General features: G+C 41.1%; 1 protein-coding gene across 1 annotated transcript in view; it reads left to right on the plus strand.

Annotated features, from left to right (window-relative positions):
• Positions 1–24467, plus strand: part of BBS9 (Bardet-Biedl syndrome 9) — a 394796-nt gene that overhangs the window by 77771 nt on the left and 292558 nt on the right. The window contains 2 exon segments of the mRNA XM_044293961.1: positions 12189–12363; positions 18716–18800. Coding sequence (XP_044149896.1) covers positions 12189–12363; positions 18716–18800 — 260 coding nt within the window.

Here is a 24467-nt window from a genome sequence, read left to right on the forward strand (position 1 = left end):
TCAGACATCCGCATGATTTTTTACGGATCCATGGATACATGGATCGGATCCACAGAACGCATGCGGACGTCTGAATGGAGCCTTACAGGGGGGTTATCAATGACAGGGGGTGATCAGGGTAATCAGGGTGATCACCCCCCTGTCACTGATCACCCCCCCTGTAAGGCTCCATTCAGACGTCCGCATGATTTTTACGGATCCATGGATACATGGATCGGATCCGTAAAAATCATGCGGACGTCTGAATGGAGCCTGACAGGGGGGTGATCAATGACAGGGGGTGATCAGGGAGTGTATATGGGTGATCACCCGCCTGTCATTGATCACCCCCCTGTAAGGCTCCATTCAGACGTCCGCATGATTTTTACGGATCCATGGATACATGGATCGGATCCGTAAAAATCATGCGGACGTCTGAACGGAGCCTGACAGGGGGGTGATCAATGACAGGGCGGTGATCAATGACAGGGGGGTGATCAGGGAGTTTATATGGGGTGATCAGGGGTTTATAAGGGGTTAATAAGTGACGGGGGAGGGGGGGGGGTGTAGTGTAGTGTAGTGTGGTGTTTGGTGGGACTGTACTGACCTACCTGAGTCCTCTGGTGGTCGATCCTAACAAAAGGGACCACCAGAGGACCAGGTAGGAGGTATATTAGACGCTGTTATGAAAACAGCGTCTAATATACCTGTTAGGGGTTAAAAAATTCGGATCTCCAGCCTGCCAGCGAGCGATCGCCGCTGGCAGGCTGGAGATCCACTCGCTTACCTTCCGTTCCTGTGAGCGCGCGCGCCTGTGTGCGCGCGTTCACAGGAAATCTCGCGTCTCGCGAGATGACGCGCCGATGCGTCCAGGAGGAGAAAAGCAACCACCTTCCGGACGCATCGGCGCGTTAGGCGGTCCGGAGGTGGTTAAAGAGCACACCAAATGCTTGAAATAACTTCTTTATTAACTTCAACTTTTCTTCATATATAACATTGCTGCCTCTGCAGCAGATAGTCCATGTACAAAACACGTGTTGAATAAAGTATCATAAAATGGCGTTATGCATAATATGGTGGTTCAACTGTTCAATCTTGTCATTCAACATAAAATCGTGATATATTTCTCTCTTGAGTATCTGTACTCTTACTTTAAGTTATTTAAGTACTTTATGATCTCTCTGAGGTCTAACTAATAGTTCTACTTGCTGAATTTGGTCGCAATTTGCAATATGCAGTTAGCAGTAACTGTTTGCAGATTGCTTTATTATGCAATTTTGGATTGCAATATGGAATTTGAATTTGGATTGTGAACTTTGTAGTTTACAATTGGTGGAACTGTAAGTAAACACACATATAACTGGTTCAGTATACAGTTCTAATCGCTATATTAACAGTAGGAACTAAGGCTGCACGATATCAGAATTTTGTGTGATTGCGATTAGGGCCCTAAACATTGCGATAACGATATGCGATGCACTATTTTAAGGGAATTGTGCTAGAGGTATATTTGCTGTGGATGGCACTGTTATGGGGGGGGGGGGGATCTGTGGATGGCACTGTTATGGAGGGGATCTGTGGATGGCACTGTTATGGAGGGGATCTGTGGATGGCACTGTTATGGGGGGATCTGTGGATGGCACTGTTATGGAGGGGATTTGTGGATGGCACTGTTATGGAGGGGATCTGTGGATGGCACTGTTATGGAGGGGATCTGTGGATGGCACTGTTATGGGGGTCTCTGGATGGCACTGTTATGGGGCTCTCTGGATGGCACTGTGATGGGGGCATCTGTGGATGACACTGCTATGGTGGGGATCTGTGGATGACACTGCTATGGTGGGGATCTGTGGATGACACATATATAGCATCTTATGCTATGTGCCATCCACAGATCCCCCCCATAACAGTTTCCCTGTAGTGTGAATGACCCCCAATACAGGGGCTGGGGGCTGGCATCTGGATTAGGAATGAGAGCGGGGACCGGTGCAGTCCCTGTATTCTAATGCACCGGACCCGCTCACTGTTGTATAATCTTATCTAACCTGTAGTCATTGTTATAATAATCATTTGTAATCCGGCTGTATTACGTGTGACGTAGTGACTGATGCGCCGCCCGACCACCCTCCCGGCCTGCCTCCTCCTTCCTCCTCTACGGAACTTGTTGTAAGTAATACAGCCGGATTACACATGATTATTTTAACAATGCCTACAGGTTAGATAAGATTATACAACAGTGAGCGGGGCCGGTGCATTAGAATACAGGGACTGCCCCGCTCCCCTGCTCTTATTCCTAATCCAGATGATGGCCCCCAGCCCCTCCTCCCTCTCTTGATACACCCGCTGACCACGCTGTGCGGCGGGTGTATCATTGTAAGTTTTTGCAGCATTTTTGGGTCTGCCAAATCGCAATCGGGGATTATCGCGATTCGATTGCTTTGGCGATATATCGTGCAGGCCTAGTAGGAACATTATATAACTGTTTTAAATACCTATTTCGGCCTCTTGCTTCCGTAAAACACAGAGTGTCAATTGCGTCTCAGGCAATGCCACTGTGTTAGTTAATTGCATCTCAGACAATGCCAGTGTGTTAGTTAATTCCGTCAAAGACAATGCTCATTGTATTTTGTTGATTGCGTTACAGACAGAGGGAAGGGGGTTTTGTGTACAATTGCTGGGAAGGTTTCAATACTGTAAATGCATGTCATTGGCTAAAATATAAACTGTCACAGTCTTCTACAAGGGCCCCAGGGGGAGTGTCCCTTGCTAGGAGACCTGCATAAAAGGCTGAACAATAACCCATTAAAGAGTTGCTGTTTTATATTCAACATAGAGCCTCGTCTCATGTGTGTGGGTATTGCTATACGCTGAAGATTTGCTATACTCCCCTGTTATACTCCCGGCTATCACTACTAGCTCATGTAAGAGCTGTTCCTGGCTCCTGTGGTGGTTTTGGTGTAGAGTGGAGTGCTTGGAGTCCTCGGGAAGCACTGGGAGCATCCATCAACGGTGGTACCCGGTCGGGGTGCTAGGAGATCCGTTACATATATAATGAATCTTAAAGGCATATTATCTTTTCTGCTTCTGTCAACACAATATATAACAGTTATATGACATCCAAAACATGAAGTCACTGTAAATAACTCTGCTTTTATCTTTAACACACAGACATAGGAATGTATTTTGGTTATTGGCAGGTCTAGCTGTATAAACATATAAGCTATGTTAGCTGGCCAGCTACACTCCCACAAAAATTGCCTATAATTCTATGTTCTTAGTGTCTTTTGTCACTCTCAAGTAGAACAACTAACTTCTGTATAGGACGTTCCAACTTGAGTGGAGTAGTGGGACGTTTTCCTTTTTTGTCAAATTTTGAGTCTCTTGCCCAACTCGCCCACCTTGGCCTCAAATTTTCAGGTATGGGTTCATCCCATACTAACTTCTGTCTGCATAATTCTTGCAGCATTTCTTTTGCTTTGAGGATCATCGGGGCCAAGAATCCTAAAGGATCATATATAGAAGCCACTGCGGAAGGAATGGTGTGTCTAGTTGCAATTTTCTCTTCAGTAGATACTTCAATAAAGAACTTGTCATTCTCTACATTCCATCCCAATCCAAGTTCGTTTTGAACTAGAAGATGATCATAATTGAGATGTACATTCAGAGTCACTGATGGATTCCAATACCTCTCTGTTGTTTGAGATGAATTTGTGAAGGTGCAGGTTTCCTCTTGCACATAACTCTTTTGCTTCCTTTCACTAGTTCGATTGCAGATTCTGTGGGCTCTATATTCATAAGACCATCATCTACATAAAAGTTTTTCCCAACATTTTTTGCTGCTGATGGGCAATCCTCTTCATTCTGATTGTCCAGGTACTTTATACCATAATTGGCGCAACCTGGAGACGATGCTGCTCCAATCAAGTGTACTTTTAATTCTGTATTCTGCTGACTCTGCTTCTGTATCTCCGTCTTCCCACCATAGAAACTTCAGGAAGTCTCTATCTTCCTTATTCACATGAAACTGGTGGAACATATTTTCAACGTCACACATGACCGCTATGGGATACTTTCTGAATCAGAGTACTCCAGGCAGATTTGTTTGTAAGATCTCGTCCTTTTAGTAGATAAATGCAACACCATTGTACTTTGCTGAGCAATAAAATACTACTCTAATCTTATCTGGTTTCTTTGAGTGGTAAACACCTTGATGTGGGATGTACCACACTTCTCCTTCTTTAGGTTGATTTTTAACTTTCTCTGCATGTCCCTCTTCGAGGATGCCTGCCATGAATTTCAAATAATCATTCTTTAGTTTAGGATCTCTTCCGATCCTTTTCTTCAAACATTTAAATCTTGCTAGGGCAAGATTTCTGTTATTTGGCAGACAAGGTCGTGCTCTAAAGGGTAAGGGCATTTCAAGATGACCTTGTTGATTCTGCGTAATACTTTCTTCCTCTGTGTATGAACTTTGTCTTCTTGGGATACACTCTTTTCTTTAGAACTTATGTCTGCAAACTCGGATTCAAGGATCTTGATTACTTTTGCTGGACTTATAGTTGGTAACCCCACCCTAGATCAGTTTGAACAGTGTAGGGTTCACCCTTTCTCCTGTGATTACCTTTCGTGGTACCAAGGCTTCGGGACAATCGTAACCTATCAACAGTCTAACACCAAACTCCCTTAGCGGAGACATTAGCGACCTTGCTACAAAATATATAGATACACAAATGATTCCAAGAGGTCTAAGGATAAAAAAGCAACCGACCAATGTCTCTTCTGAGTCCTTAATCACTCAGTGGCAAGCAATCCTCTCAGACCGTTCTTTGAAATTAATGGAACTGATCGTGCAACATGAACACCAAATTTGATCTGATGTGAGAAATGAGATTAAATCCATACAAGAGTCACTCTCCATTTATGTTGAGAAGCCTACTTTCCTGAATCTGGATAACAAAATTAAAGAAAATCTAAATAAAGTGGAGGATGAATTAATCTGATCGCAACATAAGAAATCTGTAAAAAACAGAGGGCAGGAGGAGGCACAGAAAAACTCAATGTTACCCCTCCCGCTACAAGAAAGTGTAAAAGATATACAGGTTATTACCATGCCGGCGTCAATAATAACGGAGGCGCAAATTAATGTTCTTAGAAAAGGTTCATCTTTTTCCCCCACTACTCATTTTGATTTATGCAGAACTATTCTAGATGTTAATAGATTTGCACTTAGCCTAACATTGAAAAGGCATTTTCAGGATACTCCATTGGAATTGGATCCACTAGACACCTCAAATAGTTCTGTTGTTTCTACCACAAATGCTTGTTTTTCAGAGAAATATACCGTGCAGACCAAAAGCTTGGACACACCTTCTAATTCAAAGAGTTTTCTTTATTTTCATGACTATGAAAATTGTAGATTCACACTGATGGAATTATATACATAACAAAAAAGTGTGAAACAACTGAAAATATGTAATATTCTAGGTTCTTCAAAGTAGCCACCTTTTGCTTTGATTACTGCTTTGCACACTCTTGCCATTCTCTTGATGAGCTTCAAGAGGTAGTCACCTGAAATGGTCTTCCAACAGTCTTGAAGGAGTTCCGAGAGATGCTTAGCACTTGTTGGCCCTTTTGCCTTCACTCTGCGGTCCAGCTCACCCCAAACCATCTTGATTGGGTTCAGGTCCGGTGACTGTGGAGGCCAGGTCATCTGGCGCAGCACCCCATCACTCTCCTTCATGGTCAAATAGCCCTTACACAGCCTGGAGGTGTGTTTGGGGTCATTGTCCTGTTGAAAAATAAATGATGGTCCAACTAAACGCAAACCGGATGGAATAGCATGCCGCTGCAAGATGCTGTGGTAGCCATGCTGGTTCAGGATGCCTTCAATTTTGAATAAATCCCCAACAGTGTCACCAGCAAAGCACCCCCACACCATCACACCTCCTCCTCCATGCTTCACGGTGGGAACCAGGCATGCAGAGTCCACCCATTCACCTTTTCTGCTTTGCACAAAGACACGGTGGTTGGAACCAAAGATCTCAAATTTGGACTCATCAGACCAAAGCACAGATTTCCACTGGTCTAATGTCCATTCCTTGTGTTCTTTAGCCCAAACAAGTCTCTTCTGCTTGTTGCCTGTCCTTAGCAGTGGTTTCCTAGCAGATATTCTACCATGATTCACACAGTCTCCTCTTAACAGTTGTTCTAGAGATGTGTCTGCTGCTAGAACTCTGTGTGGTATTGACCTGGTCTCTAATCTGAGCTGCTGTTAACCTGCGATTTCTGAGGCTGGTGACTCGGATGAACTTATCCTCCGCAGCAGAGGTGACTCTTGGTCTTCCTTTCCTGGGGCGGTCCGCATGTGAGCCAGTTTCTTTGTAGCACTTGATGGTTTTTGTGACTGCACTTGGGGATACTTTCAAAGTTTTCCCAATTTTTCGGACTGACTGACTTTCATTTCTTAAAGTAATGATGGCCACTCGTTTTTCTTTACTGCTTTTTTCTTGCCATAATACAAATTCTAACAGTCTATTCAGTAGGACTATCAGCTGTGTATCCACCTGACTTCTCCACAATGCAACTGATGGTCCCAACCCCATTTATAAGGCAAGAAATCCCGCTTATTAAACCTGACAGGGCACACCTGTGAAGTGAAAACCATTTCAGGTGACTACCTCTTGAAGCTCAACAAGAGAATGCCAAGAGTGTGCAAAGCAGTAATCAAAGCAAAAGGTGGCTACTTTGAAGAACCTAGAATATGACTTTTTTTTGTTATGTATATAATTCCACATGTGTTAATTCATAGTTTCGATGCATTCAGTGTGAATCTACAATTTTCATAGTCCATGAAAATAAAGAAAACTCTTTGAATGAGAAGGTGTGTCCAAACTTTTGGTCTGTACTGTATATCTGTGCCTGATTGTTCTACTATGTGCAGTACAATGAGCTTTATGGAATTAGTTCAGTCTAATTCCCTATAGCAGATGCGAACTAGGCAAGATGATCAGATATCTATCAATACATCTTATAATTTTAAAACCTCTAACCGGAATTTTTATCCTGTATATGTGTCATCCACAGATCTCCCCCATAATTGTCATCCACAGATCCCCCTCCCATATCAGTGTACAGATCCCCCCCTCCCCATATCAGTGCACAGATCCCCCTCCCCATAACAGTGCACAGATCCCCCCTCTCCATAACAGTGCACAGATCCCCCCTCTCCATAACAGTGCACAGATCCCCCCTCTCCATAACAGTGCACAGATCCCCCCTCTCCATAACAGTGCACAGATCCCCCCTCTCCATAACAGTGCACAGATCCCCCCTCTCCATAACGGTGCACAGATCCCCCCTCTCCATAACAGTGCACAGATTCCCCCTCTCCATAACAGTGCACAGATCCCACTCCCCATAGCAGTGCCATCCACAGATCCCCCCCCATAACAGCCCCGGCCCCACTGCTCACAGAAGACTATTCTGGCAGTAACTTTTACTCAGCGCATCTTTATTACTTTACATTAAAGCTCCGGTGGGCGGCGGCGTAACATCACTCACTCACGTGACACGCCTGCTCCTCCAACTTTATGACTGAAGCAGGAGGAGCAGGCTCGTTGCGTGAGTAAGTGACGTTACGCCGCTGCCCGCTCTGCCTGTTACTGGAGCTTCATTGTAAGGTAAAATAAAGATGCACTGATTTAAAGTAAACCGCCCACCCGCATAGCAACAAATTGGCGATTATTCGATAACTGGATTCGTCGACAACGAATCCCGTTATCGATAAAGTCGATTAATCGTTGCAGCCCTAATTATATGCTATTCGTGCTTCCTTATTGACTAACTCAGATAACTCTTTAAAACTTGTGAAGTTCTTGCCTAGATCTAACTGTTTAGTCACATTCCATCTAGAAGCCACTTCTTCAGGTAACAAAGGCTCTTTGTACTAAGAAAGGATAACCATATCTTCCCAAGCGTGCTTGTAGGCGTCTTCGTCTTTTCTATAGAAGTTACCTTCAAGAACTTTCTTGGCTTCTCCACCAACATATCTCTGAAGGTAGAATAACTTGTATACTGGACTGAAGCAATGATGCTCTTTTATCATCTCAAAACTTGCCTTCCACTCTATGAACTTCAGTACGTCTCCTGAAAATACAGTAGGTTCCGGAACAGAAAGTTTAGCTAGAACTGTTCTCTGCGGTATTGCTGGGACAATGGATGTAACATTCTCATGAGCATTGCCGTGGCATCTAGGAATAGAATCATCCGGTTCTATTTTCTCACTTAGTTCTGAATTAGGTGAGTCCCTTTCTTCTTCTTTTCTGGTAGAGATAGAGAATAAATCCACACACTTTTTTCCTAACACTGGACTAGGCCTCTCTTTGTCTTTCTGAGCAGGGATAGAAGGATTTTGACTTATTTACTCACTAAGTGTTGGAGATTTCCTTCCATTCTCCTGGGAGTATGTAGGAAAGTAGGAGTCTGCTTCTTCACTTAGTACAGATTTGAACTTATGATTACTCTGATTCATATCCTCTTTGTGTACTGATTCTGGCTTCTATGATCTTAACTACTTTTTGCCTTTCCAGACTTTTCAATTCAGCTTCCATTTTATGGCGCTGTGCCTCCATTTCAGCTTCCATTTGATGGCACTGTGCTTCCATTTGACAGCGCTGTGCCTCGATGGCAGCTTCCATTTAAATTTCTGCTCTCTTGACAGCAAGTTGTTCAGCTAATTCCTTTCTTTTGGCTGAAGTATTTGAGGACTCTGATATATTGGTGGCACTTCTGCTAGCGAAGGAAGTCACACTTGAGATTGTGGTTCCCCCTAAGGACCTAGCATTGTCTCTCATAAAAAGCTCATTCATTCTACTTCTTGCTTTAACTTCATCGTAATTAGCTGCAGATGATAGTTCTCTCATGAGCGTTACTAAATCTTTATTGACCGCAGTACATGTGTTCATGTTCCTTACAATATCCTGGGAAGGTGTCGTAAACGACCGCAGGTTGACATATGCTGCCATAAGCTCTGATTCAGATTCTTCTACCGTCTCTACAATATCACTCAAGTTCCCTTTTTATACTTTCTTGCTTTAGCTTTTTAAGAATGTCTTTAATGTTTAATTTCCACTTATACATTCTGGTGAACTTTTTTCTTTTCAGTGCTGCTTCTTGCTCCAAATTTTCCAGCATCTTTGGGGTCGGTTTTCTGGCACGTGATGAACGTCTTATTTCATCTGCTTGGGCTATATTTCTTTGAGGCAAGACTAATGCCTGCATCAGACTCTTCTATCTCAGACAGGTTCCCGTCTTCTTCAACTTCTACTCTATCTATCTTTGCATCCTCTAACAGTGGTATGGTAATACTAGGCTCAGACATTTTACTTTTAATGCTATCACAATTAATACAAATAATAAGATGCCTTTCACTTTAAATGCAATTCTGACAGAAATGCAGAAATAATCGACTTTCACTTTAAATGTAACATCGATAAATGCAGGCAATAAATGACTAACTTTAAATGCAATACTAAAAGAATGCAGAAATAAATGACTTTCACTTTAAATACTTTAGAGTCCGTGTACTAGAAACTGTTCTTTGTTTTACTTTAAAGTCTCTTATTTCTGAACAAAAAAATGTCTCTTTATGCCAAAGCTTATATGCATTGATAAGTAGTAAAAGGAAAGCTCTGACCTTATTCTGAAGAGCAGGCACAAATGTCAGTCTTAAAAGAGACGTGTCTTTTCTTGATATGATGCGATGCTCTGTGTAGGCTTGCAATGCTCTGTGATGACTTGTGATGCGCTGGCTTGTATACGCTTCTGCAGGCTTTGGGCCTAGTGGCGGGAAACTAGCTGGCTTTAGTACGTGGTCTCTCCATGGATAGCGGTGTGGGCACTCTAGCTCTGGATTTTGGCCTCCCACCATGCGTCTCTTTCTCTCTCTAGGGATCCCAGGAGGGTTGGCGCTCTTTCTCTGACTATTTTGCCGTTCTGCCACTTTAAGAGTCAGCTGCAGTTTGACTAATGCACACGTTCTATGGCCTCTATGGTAGCTCTGCTGAGGTGTCTTTGTTTGCTCACTCATGGAACAGTTGCTGCGTGGCGGTATAGGCTGGCGCTCCGCTGCTCTAATACGGCTCTTTACTGTGCAAGTTGAGGAGTTCAGTTCGCCCTCTTGGAATAATAGTTCCACTGTGGCAGGCGCAGCACTATGAAGTGCCTTTTTGGCTGTTGCAGTAGAAGAATTTTGATATCTCTGACTTTTAGTCTAACCAGACTGTCTATTACTCTGTAATTCCTCTATCTCCGTTCTATGGAAACAGTAGGTTTAAAGAGCACACCAAATGCTTGAAATAACTTCTTTATAAACTTTAACTTTTCTTCATATATAACACTGCCTCCTCCGCTGCAGATAGTCCATGCTGTTGAATAAAGTATCATAAAATGGTGGTATTTATAAGATGGTGGTTCAACTGTTCAATCTTGTCATTCAACATAAAATGGTGGATATATTTCTCTTTTGAGTATCTGTACTTTCACTTTAAGTTATTTAAGGACTTGATCTCTGTGAGAGGTATATCTGAGGTCTAACTAATAGTTCTACTTGCTGAATTTGGTCGCAGTTTATAATATGCAGTTAGCAGTAACTATTTGCAGATTGGTTGAGGTATGATCTGGTATAGTTGTATGCAATTGGAATTTGAATTTGGATTGTGAACTTTGTAGTTTACAATTGGGGCAACTGTAAGTAAACACACATATAACTGGTTCAGTATACAGTTCTAATCACTATATTAACAGTAGGAACATTATATAACTGTTTTGAAATACCTATTTTGGCCTCTTCCATAAAACAAAGCTCTTAGTGGAGTGTGTGTCTGTTCAGCTCCTCTCTGGTGAATAATGATTCCAACAGCTTCTGCTAGGGGGATTTCCCACACAGGCTGTGTGTGAGGCTGGCTGTGATTGGTCAAGACTCCTGCCCAGCAACAACAGTTTATCTCTATGATTTGTTGTTTCTGCTGTGTCATTGAGCTTACCTCACATCCATAGAATTTATCTTAAAGGCATATTATCTTTTCTGCTTCTGTGAACACAATATATAACAGTTATATGACATCCAAAACATGAATTCACTGTAATTAACTCAGCTTTTTGTCTTTAACACACAGACATAGGAACTGTATTAAGGTTATTGGCAGGTCTAGCTATATAAGCATATAAGCTATGTTAGCAACCTAGGACATGTCTTAGCTGGTCAGCTACACCACTGATTTCAGACTTTGGCTGGTCCTACATTCTAATTGTTTTCCTTTGGAAACTGAAGGTACACTTTAAAGTTGAATGCCATATTTTACAGTTGTGACTGTAACTGAAAAAATTGCCATAAATCTGAATGCATGGCATGGGAGAGATTCACCAGTGTGTTTTTTTTTTTTTTTTTACCAGAATCTTAGAATGGTATAAAGTAGCAAACCGGGTAATACCTTAATGCTTCCTCGACCCACCCTTCGCATACTATGCTCCCAACCAGTTTCTGTATCATTTGACCACTGCAGCAGTAGCCGCAAAAGTGTCTACTGTGGGCAGCAGTTGGCATATGTTTGTGTCTAAACATAATCACTGTAAGCCGTAAGTATAGTAAGTTTATACCATTCTAAACTTTGGGTCCAAAATTTCAAGGGACTGGATAACACTTTTAATGTGTCTGTGCACACTTTAATAATGATTGAACTGTTTCAGTCCATGTAAAGCCACATCCTATTGACAGAGGAATAATAATAGTTATTATTGCACAGTCTGCAGTCTTAAAGGCTATGTGTTATCAGAATATGACATATAAAATCATGCTTTTGTTATAAACATTTAACACAATACATTGACATTTCCTGTTTTCTACTGGTAACTTCTCAGTTGCTCTTGTCTCAATAACTCCCATGGAAGTGAAGGCCACCTCTCTATTCATTCTGTGTCTGGGCGTGGCAGCTGCCTAACCAGGCGATTCATTGGAAACCTCAATTTTCACATATGTGTGGGTCCCAGAGGTGCCTCTGTCTTACATTTATGGCATATTATGTACAAGTTGGAAAAACCACTGTAGATCTGACTAATGAAAGTAAATATCTGAGACAGTCCTATGATTATGTAATTGTTACTGATATATTTCAATTAGTCAAGTATTAACGGAAATGTATTTTCTTCTACAGGTCGAGATTTGATTTGTATTCAGTCAATGGATGGGATGCTTATGTTCTTTGAGCAGGAGAGCTATGCATTTGGACGTTACCTGCCAGGGTTCCTTTTACCAGGTCCCCTAAGATACAGTCCTAAAACGGATTCCTTTGTTACTGTGTCTTCTTGTCGACAGGTCGAAAGCTACAAGTGAGTGCAAATGTAATGTTCTGAGTACAAGAAATCTTAGATGTTGTCAGAGACAAATTATGGATTAAAAATAACAGCATTATGTGCTAACAGTGAAAGAGTTTTCCAGGTATATGTTGGCTAGAATGTTAACAAGCTTCCATTACGCATGTGCTAGTTTTCCTTACCTTGCGTAGTGTTACTTATTGGAGGACACTTAGTCTGGTCACATGATGAGCAACCATGTAGGGATTAGAGCACCATACAGTCAGTGATGAAGATTGGACTGAATAAGTGAGCAGCACTATACAAAGCAAGACACAAATCTCCTAATAGTATTATATTAAAGGATAACTGTCATATTTTTTTTTTCTTCATGTAATTGAATTGGTCTGACTAAGTTTTCCGTAGTTACCTAGTTAATAATTTTGGAAATATTGAATTACCTAGTAATTGCAGCATGTTCTTCCCTCCCCCAGGCATTTAAGTGGTGTGGCGTTGCTAGGTGTCCTCCGTCTCCTATCTTCTATATACAGAAGACGGAGGATGTAGTAGTGGGCAGTCCCGAACACTGCGTGCGTGCTCCCGTCGGATCGGGATAGTGCCGATATACGCAATAAAATTTGCAATAAAAATTCACGATCAACTACTCAGGAGGAAGAGGGTGTGTTTAAGTCTCGAGAAAGCCAATTAGTTAGGGTGAGGCTGCGCGGTCCCGAGATGAGCCGAATGAATTCTGGTTAGTTAGGGAGGGAGGTCTGAGCCTCAGGGTAAGGGCATCGGCGGCCATCTTGAGAAGATAGTCAGAAAGAAGACTTGTGAGGAGCGGTTACTATGGACGGAATCTTATTAAACAAGTGGTATGTGAACACAATAATTAGTGATAATGGATTATCCCCACAGCAGCAAAAACATAATAACATAGTACATAAGGCCGAAAAAAGACATTTGTCCATCCAGTTCGGCCTGTCATCCTGCAAGTTGATCCAGAGGAAGGCAAAAAAAACAAAAAACTGTGAGGTAGAAGCCAATTTTCCCCACTTCAGGGGAAAAAAATTCCTTCCCGACTCCAATTAGGCAATCGGAATAACTCCCTGGATCAACTACCCCTCTCTAGTAGCTATAACCTGTAATATTATTACACTCCCGAAATATATCCAGTCCCCTCTTGAACTCTTTTACATAGTGTGGCGAAACCAACCTCGCCACTGGGAGAGGCCTGTTTACCAGCCTCTTGCCTCAGGATTATGGCCCATACTAACTTTTAAACCCCTGAACCTATTCAAGTGAATTTTGGATAGGTTTGTCCCCAAGTTATACTGGTTAAATTGATGTAAGTTATATGTATGGACAATGTAAACTCACAAAGTTGTAACCATTTATAATAAGTGTAACTTGTCAGCTTGGGAGATAGTTGAGTGGATAGACAGAGGGGAGGAATATGCTGGGTGTGTTTCTATTGTCCCATTGTTCTATTGTCCCATTGTGCCATTGTCCCATTGTGTGTTTAAATGGTGATGTCTGTCCTGTTGTCTCCACATGTGTATTGGCGATTTCCCTTTGTCCTGAGAGATAATTGGTCTGCTCCTCGGTTGTCTCCAGGGCAGAGAGGAGGAAACCATGATGCATTGTGGGGGGTTGTATTGTATCTGTCCTGTGTCGCAGTCTCCCTTCTGATCCCCTAGGGGCGTGACCGATTGGTTGCTGTACTTACATTGTATGTGTTGTAATATATTGATTGGTTGTATTTCAAAACCCTGTGGGCAGTACTATGTTGGTGGTTTGGGAATAAAAGAGTCTGTACGTGCAAGTACAGTGAGTTCCTGTTTTAACCCTGAAAGTGAAGTGTCGTCTCATTCTTGGGGGAGGATTTATGGTATGCTGTTCCAGTTTGACTGCTAGGAGCGTAAACCTATTCGTATGGTTTCCTATTCCACTGTCTACAGCATGGATGTCAAACTCATGGCCCTCCAGATGTTGCAAAACTACAACTCCCAGCATTCCCTGATAGCTGCAGTATGCCCAGGCATGATGGGAGTTGTAGTTTTGCAACAGCTGGAGGGCCACGAGTTTGACATCCCTGGTCTACAGCATTCATATGCTTGAGAGGATTTATATGCGTCTTCGGTTCGGTGATGGTGGTGTCTGCCAGAGTTCTTGGAGACCTCAGGAAACGCTAGGAGCATCCAGCAACGGAGGTACTCAGTCGGGGTGCCAGGTGATCTGTTACACATAGTAACATAGTACATAAGGCCGAAAAAAGACATTTGTCCATCCAGTTCGGCCTGTCATCCTGCAAGTTGATCCAGAGGAAAGCAAAAAAAACAAAAAACTTTGAGGTAGAAGCCAATTTTCCCCACTTTAGGGGAATAAAAAATTCCTTCCCGACTCCAATCAGGCAATCAGAATAACTCCCTGGATCAACGACCCCTCTCTAGTAGCTATAGCCTGTAATATTATTACACTCCAGAAATACATCCAGGCCCCTCTTGAATTCCTTTATTGTACTCACCATCACCACCTCCTCAGGCAGAGAGTTCCATAGTCTCACTGCTCTTACCGTAAAGAATCCTCTTCTATGTTTGTGTACAAACCTTCTTTCCTCTAGACGCAGAGGATGTCCCCTCGTCACAGTCCTGGGGATAAATAGATGATAGGAGAGATCTCTGTCCCTGATATATTTATACATAGTAATTTGATCTCCCCTCAGTCGTCTTTTTTCTAAAGTGAATAACCCTAATGTTGATAATCTTTCAGGGTACTGTAGTCCCCCCCATTCCAGTTATTACTTTAGTTGCCCTCCTTCTGTATCCCCAACATATATGAAAAATGAATTATGAGAGAAAATATGACAGTTATGCTTTAATAACTGACTTTATGTGCTGAAAACATTGAAAAGAATAAAATAAAATTAGGCAGCCACTTTAAATCCCCCTCCCCACTGATTAGCCCGAGCTGAGTTTGTTCAAGCAGAAAAGGACAATATTATTTTGAGTAAGTCCAAGGGTGGGGGAAGAATGTTTCTGAGGACTCTTCCTCAGGTCAAATGCAACTAGAATTGCGTTCTTGGTCTTGCTCAATGAACATGGCTCGAGTTGTCTGAATTAGATTAGTTTGAAGTGAGAGCTGCATATAGTGAGTGTACTTGCAACTTGCAGTTTAGTCTGTCTGGAGGAGGAGAGGGTTGGCTGGAGAGGGAAGAGCAGGCAGCATGGAAGGAGAGGAGGAGGCTCACAAACCTTCCTCCTCTCCCTCTATGGGTTTAAATTATCCCAGGAAAAAGTGACAAGAATAAACCTTGTTGTTATCCCACCCACCCCCATCAGTCAGACAGCATACAATGCATTTGGAAAGTCTTCAGACCCTTTCACATCTTTAACATTTTGTTTTGTGGCTGTGTGCTTTAAAATTTCCTCCATCAACCTGCACCTGCAACCTGCAAGTGAAAACAAGATTTTAGAAATGTTTGCAAATTTTATTAAAAATAAAATATATTTTTTTAGCAAGGACATAAATATTCAGACCATTTTCTTTTGACACTTGCAATTGCTCTGGGGCCTCTCATTTCTCTTGATCATCTTTTGAGATGTTTCTACACCTTGATTGGAGTCCAACTGTGGTAAATTCAGTTGATTGGACATGATTTGGAAAGATAGAGGCCTACCTATATAAGGTCTTACAGTTGACTTCCTGGAGAGCTACGAGACAGGATTTTCTGGGGGCACAGATCTGGAGAAGGGTACAAAAAATTTCTGCTGCACTGAAAGTTGTTCCCAAGAGTACAGTGGCCTCCGTGATTCTTAGATGGAAGATGTTTGGAACAACCAGGACTCCTGGAGAAAGGCCTCGGTATGAGAGGTGACCAAGAACCTAATGGTAACTCAGACTGAGCTCCAAAGATCCTGTTTGCAGATGGGAGAAACTTCCAGAAGGTCAACCATCACTGCAGCACTCTCCCAAATTGGGCTTTATGACAAAGTGGCTAGAAAGAAGCCTCTTCTCAGTAAAAGACACTTGAAAGCCTTCCTAGACTTTTCAAAAAAAGGATTTGAAAAACAAGATTCTCTGTATGAAGGTAAACCAAGATGAAATTTTTTTGGCCTCAATGCTAAGCTTGATATTTGGAAGAAACCAGGCACTGCTCAGCAGCTGCCTAATACCATACAGTGAATCATGGTGGTGGCAGCATCATACTGTTTGGTGTTTTTCAGTGGCTATGACAGCTGAACCAGAAACTGGGCCGAAAATTTACAAACAAAACAATTACCATAAGCACACAGCCAACACAACACAGGAATGGCTTAGGGACAACTCTGAATCTCCTTGAGTGGTGCAGCTAGAGCCCTGGCTTGAACCCAGTCGAATATCTCTTGAGAGACCTGAAAAAGACTGTCCACGGACAGTCACCATCCAACCTCACAGAACTTGAGAGGGTCTTCAGATAAGAATGTCAGAAAATCCCCAAATCCAGATGTGTAAACTGTAGGCTGTAATCGCTGACAAAGGTTCTTTAACTAAGTACTGACTAAAGGGTCTGAATAGTTATATCACTGCAATATTTAGTTTTTTCCTTTTCAATAAATTTGTAGAGATTTCAAACATTCTCATTATGAGATATTTAGTGCAGAATGATGGCGAAAACTTAAATATGTTTTCATTTTAGCACAAACCGCAACTCCATAAAATGTGAAAAAAGTGAAAGGGACTGAAGACATTCACAATGCATTGTACATGCTCTCTGATTGTCACGTATGGTGGGGGCCTTTTTGTCAGAAAAGAAGTGAAAACTTGCGTACCTTCTTATTTAATCACTTCTCTACAAATATCTGATTAACTCCTCAGACTGACCAAAGTAACTAAAGGTCCCTTTATACGGACCGGGAATACGCTTGATAATTGGTAATGAGCTTTCATAGGAATGCTCATTAGCGATTATCTGCTGGTGTAAAGGTGCCGCCGATTACCTGATGAATGAGTGAAACGCTCGTTCGTCAAGTAATTACATAGTTTGTGTAGTCACCAAAATCATTGTTTGCCGGCAGCTATGTAAAAATGATCTGCTGCCGGCAAACAGCGAGTTTGTATGGGGATGAGTGATGGCATAATGTGGAGGAGATCGCTGCAGGTTAATGCGGTGCTCTTCACCACTGACGAGCAGGTGGTGTTAATGGATTATTCTGGCAGTTTGTTGGCGGTTTCTGAGAAGCCAGTTCAAAAGTGGCAACCAATATGGATGCAATTCCTGATCGTATTTTAAAAATGTCCTCCACAAATGGATAGAAAAATGGAATCATGTATGTAAACAAGTATTATTAGTTGTCTATATATATATATTTATAAAAAAATATAGTGTTTTCAAATTTTTATCTGTAAAGAATAAATCAAGGCAACTGGGCTTACTGTAGATTTCTTGAAACGTTTTCAAGAAATCTACAGTACGTCCAGTTGCCTTGATTTATTCTTTACAGATATACCATGACCTGGATAAATGAGAATCTTCACAGACTTTTCTAATTTTTGGATGGAATTCCTTTTTAGCTCTATTTTAGAAAAGATTTGTGATCTGGTGTGGTAATATTATAGCAGGTATTTTCAGAAGATATGGAATGTTCACTCAGTCATTGAATCCCCTTGCTTTCACAGAAATACAGTCTCTATTCTCCTCTCCTTTCCCCCTGTGACACTTAAGTTTTATACTAAATCCAGTATAATGCCTGATGCCTTAGATCCTAAATTGATAAACTGATCTAAAAAAAAAAAAAATTAAAATTTTTAGGGTACTTTCACACTAGCGTTTATGTTTTCTGGTATTGAGTTCCACCACAGGAGCTCAATACCGGAAAAAACTGATCAGTTTTATCCTAATGCATTCTGAATGGAGAGCATTCCGTTCCGGATGCATCAGGATCAGCAATTCAGCCCCTCTTACATTTTTTGGACTGAGAAAATACCGCAGCATGCTGCAGTTTTCTCTCTGGCCAAAAATACTGATCACTTGCCGGAATGCCAGATCCGGCATTAATTTACATTGAAGTGTATTAATGCCGGATCCAGCATTAAGTGTTGCGGCAAAATGGATCCGGCTTTCCGGTCTGTGCATTCCTTAAAAAATGCAAAAAAAAAATAATAATACCAGATCAGTTTTTCCGGATGACACCGGAGAGACGGATCCGGTATTTCAATGCATTTGTCAGACGGATCCGAATCCGTTTGACAAATGCCATCTGTTTGCGTCCGGATTGCCAGCCGGAATCCTCTGCTGCAAGTGTGAAAGTACTCTTACTACAATATGATTTTGCAGTTTGATAACATTTCCAAGTTTTGTTTGGACCCCATTGCAGCTTTGATCTAATGCATTGTTCTCTCTGCACAGATACCAGGTACTGGCTGTTGCAACAGAGGCAGATACTAAAAAGGAGAAAGAGCAGCAAAAAATTAGTTCAGGCAAGAAACTTCTGGTAAGTTATTCACCAGCAATGACATGTGTCTTTATGTAACCTTGATATTTACCTATATAAAATAGCAGTGTTATCTGTAATATCAAAAAGAGAAACAAACATTTTAAACTGATAAAAAGATAAATTAAAATAGACAAACCAACGAACGTGTCTTTATCAATTAAGAGAGTAGGAGAAGAGAAATACACATGCAGTATTAGGATCCATTCAAATGTCTGCAAAAGGGTCCGCACCCGTTCCGCAATTTTGCGGAACGGGTGCAGACCCATCCATTCTCTATGGGTCTGCATACACACTTAATATAAAAGTAATTGCATCATTCAAGCATGCTATAAACTTTTCCTGACACATACATATGTCTGTTTTAGTTACATGGCAATTCTGGAGCATCTATTCTTAAGACTATGTTGTGCCTTATTTCTACCAGAAAACCCTCTTAACCCCTTCAGGACCCTGCCATTTTTCACCTTAAGGACTAGGCCATTGTTTGCAAATCTGACGTGTCACTTTATGTGGTGATAACTTTAAACGTTTTTACTTATCCAAGTCATTCTGAGATTGCTCTCTCGTCACAAATTGTACTTCTTGACAGTGGTAAATTTAAGTCAAAATATTTCATTTTTATTTATAAAAAAAAAAATTGGGAAAAATTAGCAATTTTCAAAATTTCTATTTCTCTACTTTTATAACAGATAGTGATACCTCCTAAAATAGTAATTACTTGACATTTCTCATATGTCTACTTCATGTTTGGAACATTTTGTAAATGACAGTTTCTTTTTTGGGGATGTTAGAAGGCTTAGAAGTTTAGAAGCAAATCAGTTCTGAAGAAACTTAGTGGGGCTTACATAATAGAAACCACCCATAAATGGCCTCTTTTTAGAAACTACACCCTCAAGGTATTCAAAACTGATTTTACAAACTTTGTTAACCCTTTAGGTGTGCCACAAGAATTAAAGGAAAATGGAGACGAAATTTCAGAATTTAACTTTTTGGGCAGATTTGCCATTGTAATCCATTTTCTCCAGTAACAAAGCTAGGATTAAAAGCCAAAAAAACCTCAATATTTATTACTCTGATTCTGTAGTTTACAGAAACACCCCATATGTGGTTGTAAACTACTGTATGGGCACACGACAGGGCGCAGAAGGAAAGGAACGCCATATGGTTTTTGGAAGGCAGATTTCACTGTGATAATTTTAAGTTGCCATGTCACATTTGAAGCCCCACTGATGCACCCCTAGAGTCGAAACTCCAAAAAAGTGACCCCATTTTAGAAACTACGGGATAAGGTGTCAGTTTTGTTGGTACTATTTTAGGGTACATATGATTTTTGGTTGCTCTATTTTACACGTTTTGTGAGACAAGATAACAAATAGCTGGTTTTTATTTTTAGTTTTTTACAATGTTCATCTGACATGCTAGATCATGTGCTATATTTATAGAGTAGGTTGTTACGGAAATGACAAGGCCTTATGTAGGGACTCATTTTTTTCGGTATGAGATGACAGTTTGATTAGTACTATTTTGGGGTGCATATGACTTTTTGATTGCTTGGTTTTACACTTTTTGTGATGTAAGGTGACCAAAAAGTTTTTTTTGACATAGTAACATAGTACATAAGGCCGAAAAAAACCATTTGTCCATCCAGTTCGGCCTGTTATCCTGCAAGTTGATCCAGAGGAAGGCTAAAAAAAACCCCCTGTGAGGTAGAAGCCAATTTTCTCCACTTTAGGGGAATAAAAAATTCCTTCCCGACTCCAATCAGGCAATCAGAATAACTCCCTGGATCAACGACCCCTCTCTAGTAGCTATAGCCTGTAATATTATTAAGCTCCAGAAATACGTCCAGGCCCCTCTTGAATTCCATTATTGTACTCACCATCACCACCTCCTCAGGCAGAGAGTTCCATAGTCTCACTGCTCTTACCGTAAAGAATCCTTTTCTATGTTTGTGTACAAACCTTCTTTCCTCCAGACGCAGAGGATGTCCCCTCGTCACAGTCACAGTCCTGGGGATAAATAGCTGATGGGATAGATCTCTGTACTGACCCCTGATATATTTATACATATTAATTAGATCTCCCCTCAGTCGTCTTTTTTCTAAAGTGAATAACCCTAATTTTGATAATCTTTCAGGGTACTGTAGTTGCCCCATTCCAGTTATTACTTTAGATGCCCTCCTCTGGACCTTCTCCAGCTCTGCTATGTCTGCCTTGTTTACAGGAGCCCAGAACTGTACACAGTACTCCATGTGTGGTCTGAATAGCGATTTGTAAAGTGGTAGGACTATGTTCTTATCACGGGAATCTATGCCCCTTCTGATGCAACCCATTATCTTGTTGGCCTTGGCAGCAGCTGCCTGACACTGGTTTTTGCAGCTTAGTTTGCTGTTTATTAAAATTCCTAGATCCTTTTCCATGTCAGTGTTACCGAGTGTTTTTCCATTTAGTATGTACGGGTGACTTGCATTTTTCCTTCCCATGTGCATAACTTTACATTTATCAGTGTTAAACCTCATCTGCCACTTATCTGCCCAAGCCTCCAATCTATCCAGATCCCTCTGTAGTAGTATACTGTCCTCATCAGTGTAAATTACTTTACACAGTTTAGTGTCATCTGCGAAAATTGATACTTTACGATGCAAGCCTTCTACAAGATCATTAATAAATATATTGAAGAGAATAGGGCCCAATACTGACCCCTGAGGTACCCCACTAGTGACAGTGACCCAATCTGAGTGTTACCGTTAATAACCACCCTCTGTTTTCTATCACTGAGCCAGTTACTTACCCACATACAGATGTTTTCTCCCAGTCCGAGCATTCTCATTTTATATACTAACCTTTTATGTGGTACAGTGTCAAATGCTTTGGAGAAGTCCAGATATACGACATCCATTGATTCGCCGCTGTCAAGTCTAGAACTTACCTCCTCATAGAAACTGATTAAATTAGTCTGACATGACCGATCCCTCACGAAGCCATGCTGATATGGCGTTATTTGCTTATTTCCATTGAGATGCTCTAATATAGCATCTCTCAGAAAACCTTCAGTTTACCCACAACAGATGTTAAACTTACTGGCCTATAGTTTCCAGGCTCTGTTTTTGGCCCCTTTTTGAATATTGGCATCACATATAAATAAGGGTCTGGCTATGACATTACTTAATTCCTTTGACAACTTTTTTTTTTTTTTTACACAGTGTTCACCTGAGGGGTTAGTTTATGTAGTATTTTTAGACAGCAGGTTCTTATGGAGACGGCGATACCTAATATGTATTCTTTTTTTTATTTTTTTTTATTTAAGTTTTACAATAATAACAGCATTTTTAAAACATAAAAAATCATGTTTTAGTGACTTCATATTCTGAGAGCCATAGCTTTTTTTATTTTATCGGCGATTGTCTTTGGTAGGGTCTCATTTTTTTGCAGGGTGAGATGACTGTTTAATTGGTATGATTTTGGCATGCGTATGACTTTTTGATCGCTTGGTATTACACTCTTTGTGATGTAAGGTGACAAAAAAATTGCTTTTTTTGCACCGTTTTTTTTTTATGGTGTTCACCTTAGGAGTTAGTTCCTTGTGATATATTTATACAGCAGGTTCTTACGGACCCGGCGAAGATCATATTTTGGACTATTCTTTAGACTTATTTTGAGAGGTATATAATCTTTTTATAGGCCTTCACCTTATTAACCAGATTGAGCCTTTTAATAATGTCAGGGGGAGCTCTTGCCATCCACCCACATGCTATAATCACTCTGGCCAACATAAACATCATGGAAATGAGTTTAAACTTATGAGCTGAACCCTGATCTTTCACAATATCCCCTAATATGGCCACTTGAGCATTAAAAGGCAGCTGTACCCCAATCCTATTTTTAACAATTCCATATACACCTTGTGAAAATACCTGAACATATCTGCAGTACCAGCAAAGATGCATGATGTCAGCAAACTCATGGTCCCCCCTAGGGCAACTCGAGTTAGGCCCCTCATGCACCCCTGCTATTCGAGCAGGAGACAAGTATAGCCGATGTACAAAATGAAATTGTATTGCAGTATGATTTGTATTCACTGGGCATCTACTCATGTTCCTATAAATTCTAACCCAGTCTATCTGTACTTATCCAGGAGTTTCACGTCTCCACCTCAGCCAACTAGGAAAAAACACCCTACTTATCATGCCATGGATCAATCCCCTACATATATTTGATAATTTAACCCCCCCCCCCCCCCCCAGTGCCTTCGTCAGAATATCTATTAATCTATTATGTTCCACTGTAAATAACTAAGATTGGCCTGTGGAAGTGTAAGCCGAATATAGTTATCTGTATCTAAACCAATTAATCTTGCTAATCCCTTCTAAATGGGTAATCTCATCTAATGTAAGAATGACCCCCATCTCTAAAAAGCTGAGAAATATAATTAATACCCAAGTTTATCCAGAACTTATCCTGTGACATATATTCAAAAATTCACCCAAATAAACATTTCCCCAAAGTGGCGTGAAATCAAGTGCAGTAGTAACCTCTAATAACTTCCTCATATAGTCCCACACCTTAAGAAGATTGACCATGGCACGACAAGCGGGGTCCTTCATCTGATTTAGTTTCCAGATACAAGCAACACAAATATGCTTTTATTTCCTGAGTTATGAACCAAATCATTTAGCACAGGGTCTAGCTGCCATTCCCTTATCTTCTGTAGCTGAGCTGCCAAATAATAACCTCTGAAAAAGGGTACACCCAATCCTCCTGAACTATAACAGGATAATGAAGATATTTTATTTTCATTCTAACACGTTTTCTCCCCCAAATTAATTAATTTGGTAACTTATCCATAAGTGAAAATCTACTATTACCAATCCAGACTGGTGCGGCCATGAACAGATACAAAAATTGAGGGAGAATAATCATTTTAATAAGTGAGATTCTATCGGCCATCGATAGTGGTAATTTTGATCAGATCTCAATCTTAGCTTTTGTTTTTTTAATTAGAGGGATAATATTAAGTGAAATAAAACCATCCGTAGAGGCGGAAACTCTAATCCCCAAATACTTTAAGGATTCCTGTGGCCCAAGTATCCTCACTCCCCCTGTGTTAACCTGTGTCATATCCTCTAGAGGTAACAAAATAGTCTTATTCCAATTAATTTCTAGCTCCGACATACCTCCGAACTCCTCCACACTGTGAATAATATTCGGTAGTCTATTCGGGGTATCCCCCAAACAAAGAAGAATGGCGTCTGCATATAAAGACACTTTTCCTACACTCCCATCTTCTCCAAAACCCCTTATTGAGCCATCCTGTCTGATCTTTAAGGCCAAAGGTTCTAAAAAAAAGATTGAATAAAAGAGTGGACAGCGGGTGTCCCTGATGCATACTTCTTGATAGTAAAACAGGAGGGGTTAACACACCATTGACACTAATTTGAGCCGTCGGGTTTGTATATAACATTTGTGTCAAATTAATGAAATAGTCCCCAATTTCAAAATACCAAATTGTTGTCCAGAGAAAGCCCCACTCCATCCCGTCAAAAGCCTTAGTGGCATCCAGTGACAGGATGGAGCGAGGGCCCCCCTTCACCTGCATACTAGAGAAGAGATGCCTTATATTATAGTGAGTACTCTTCCCCGGAATGAAACCACATTGATCGGAATG

This window comes from Bufo gargarizans, chromosome 5 (assembly GCF_014858855.1).
Source record: "Bufo gargarizans isolate SCDJY-AF-19 chromosome 5, ASM1485885v1, whole genome shotgun sequence".
NCBI lineage: Eukaryota > Metazoa > Chordata > Amphibia > Anura > Bufonidae > Bufo > Bufo gargarizans.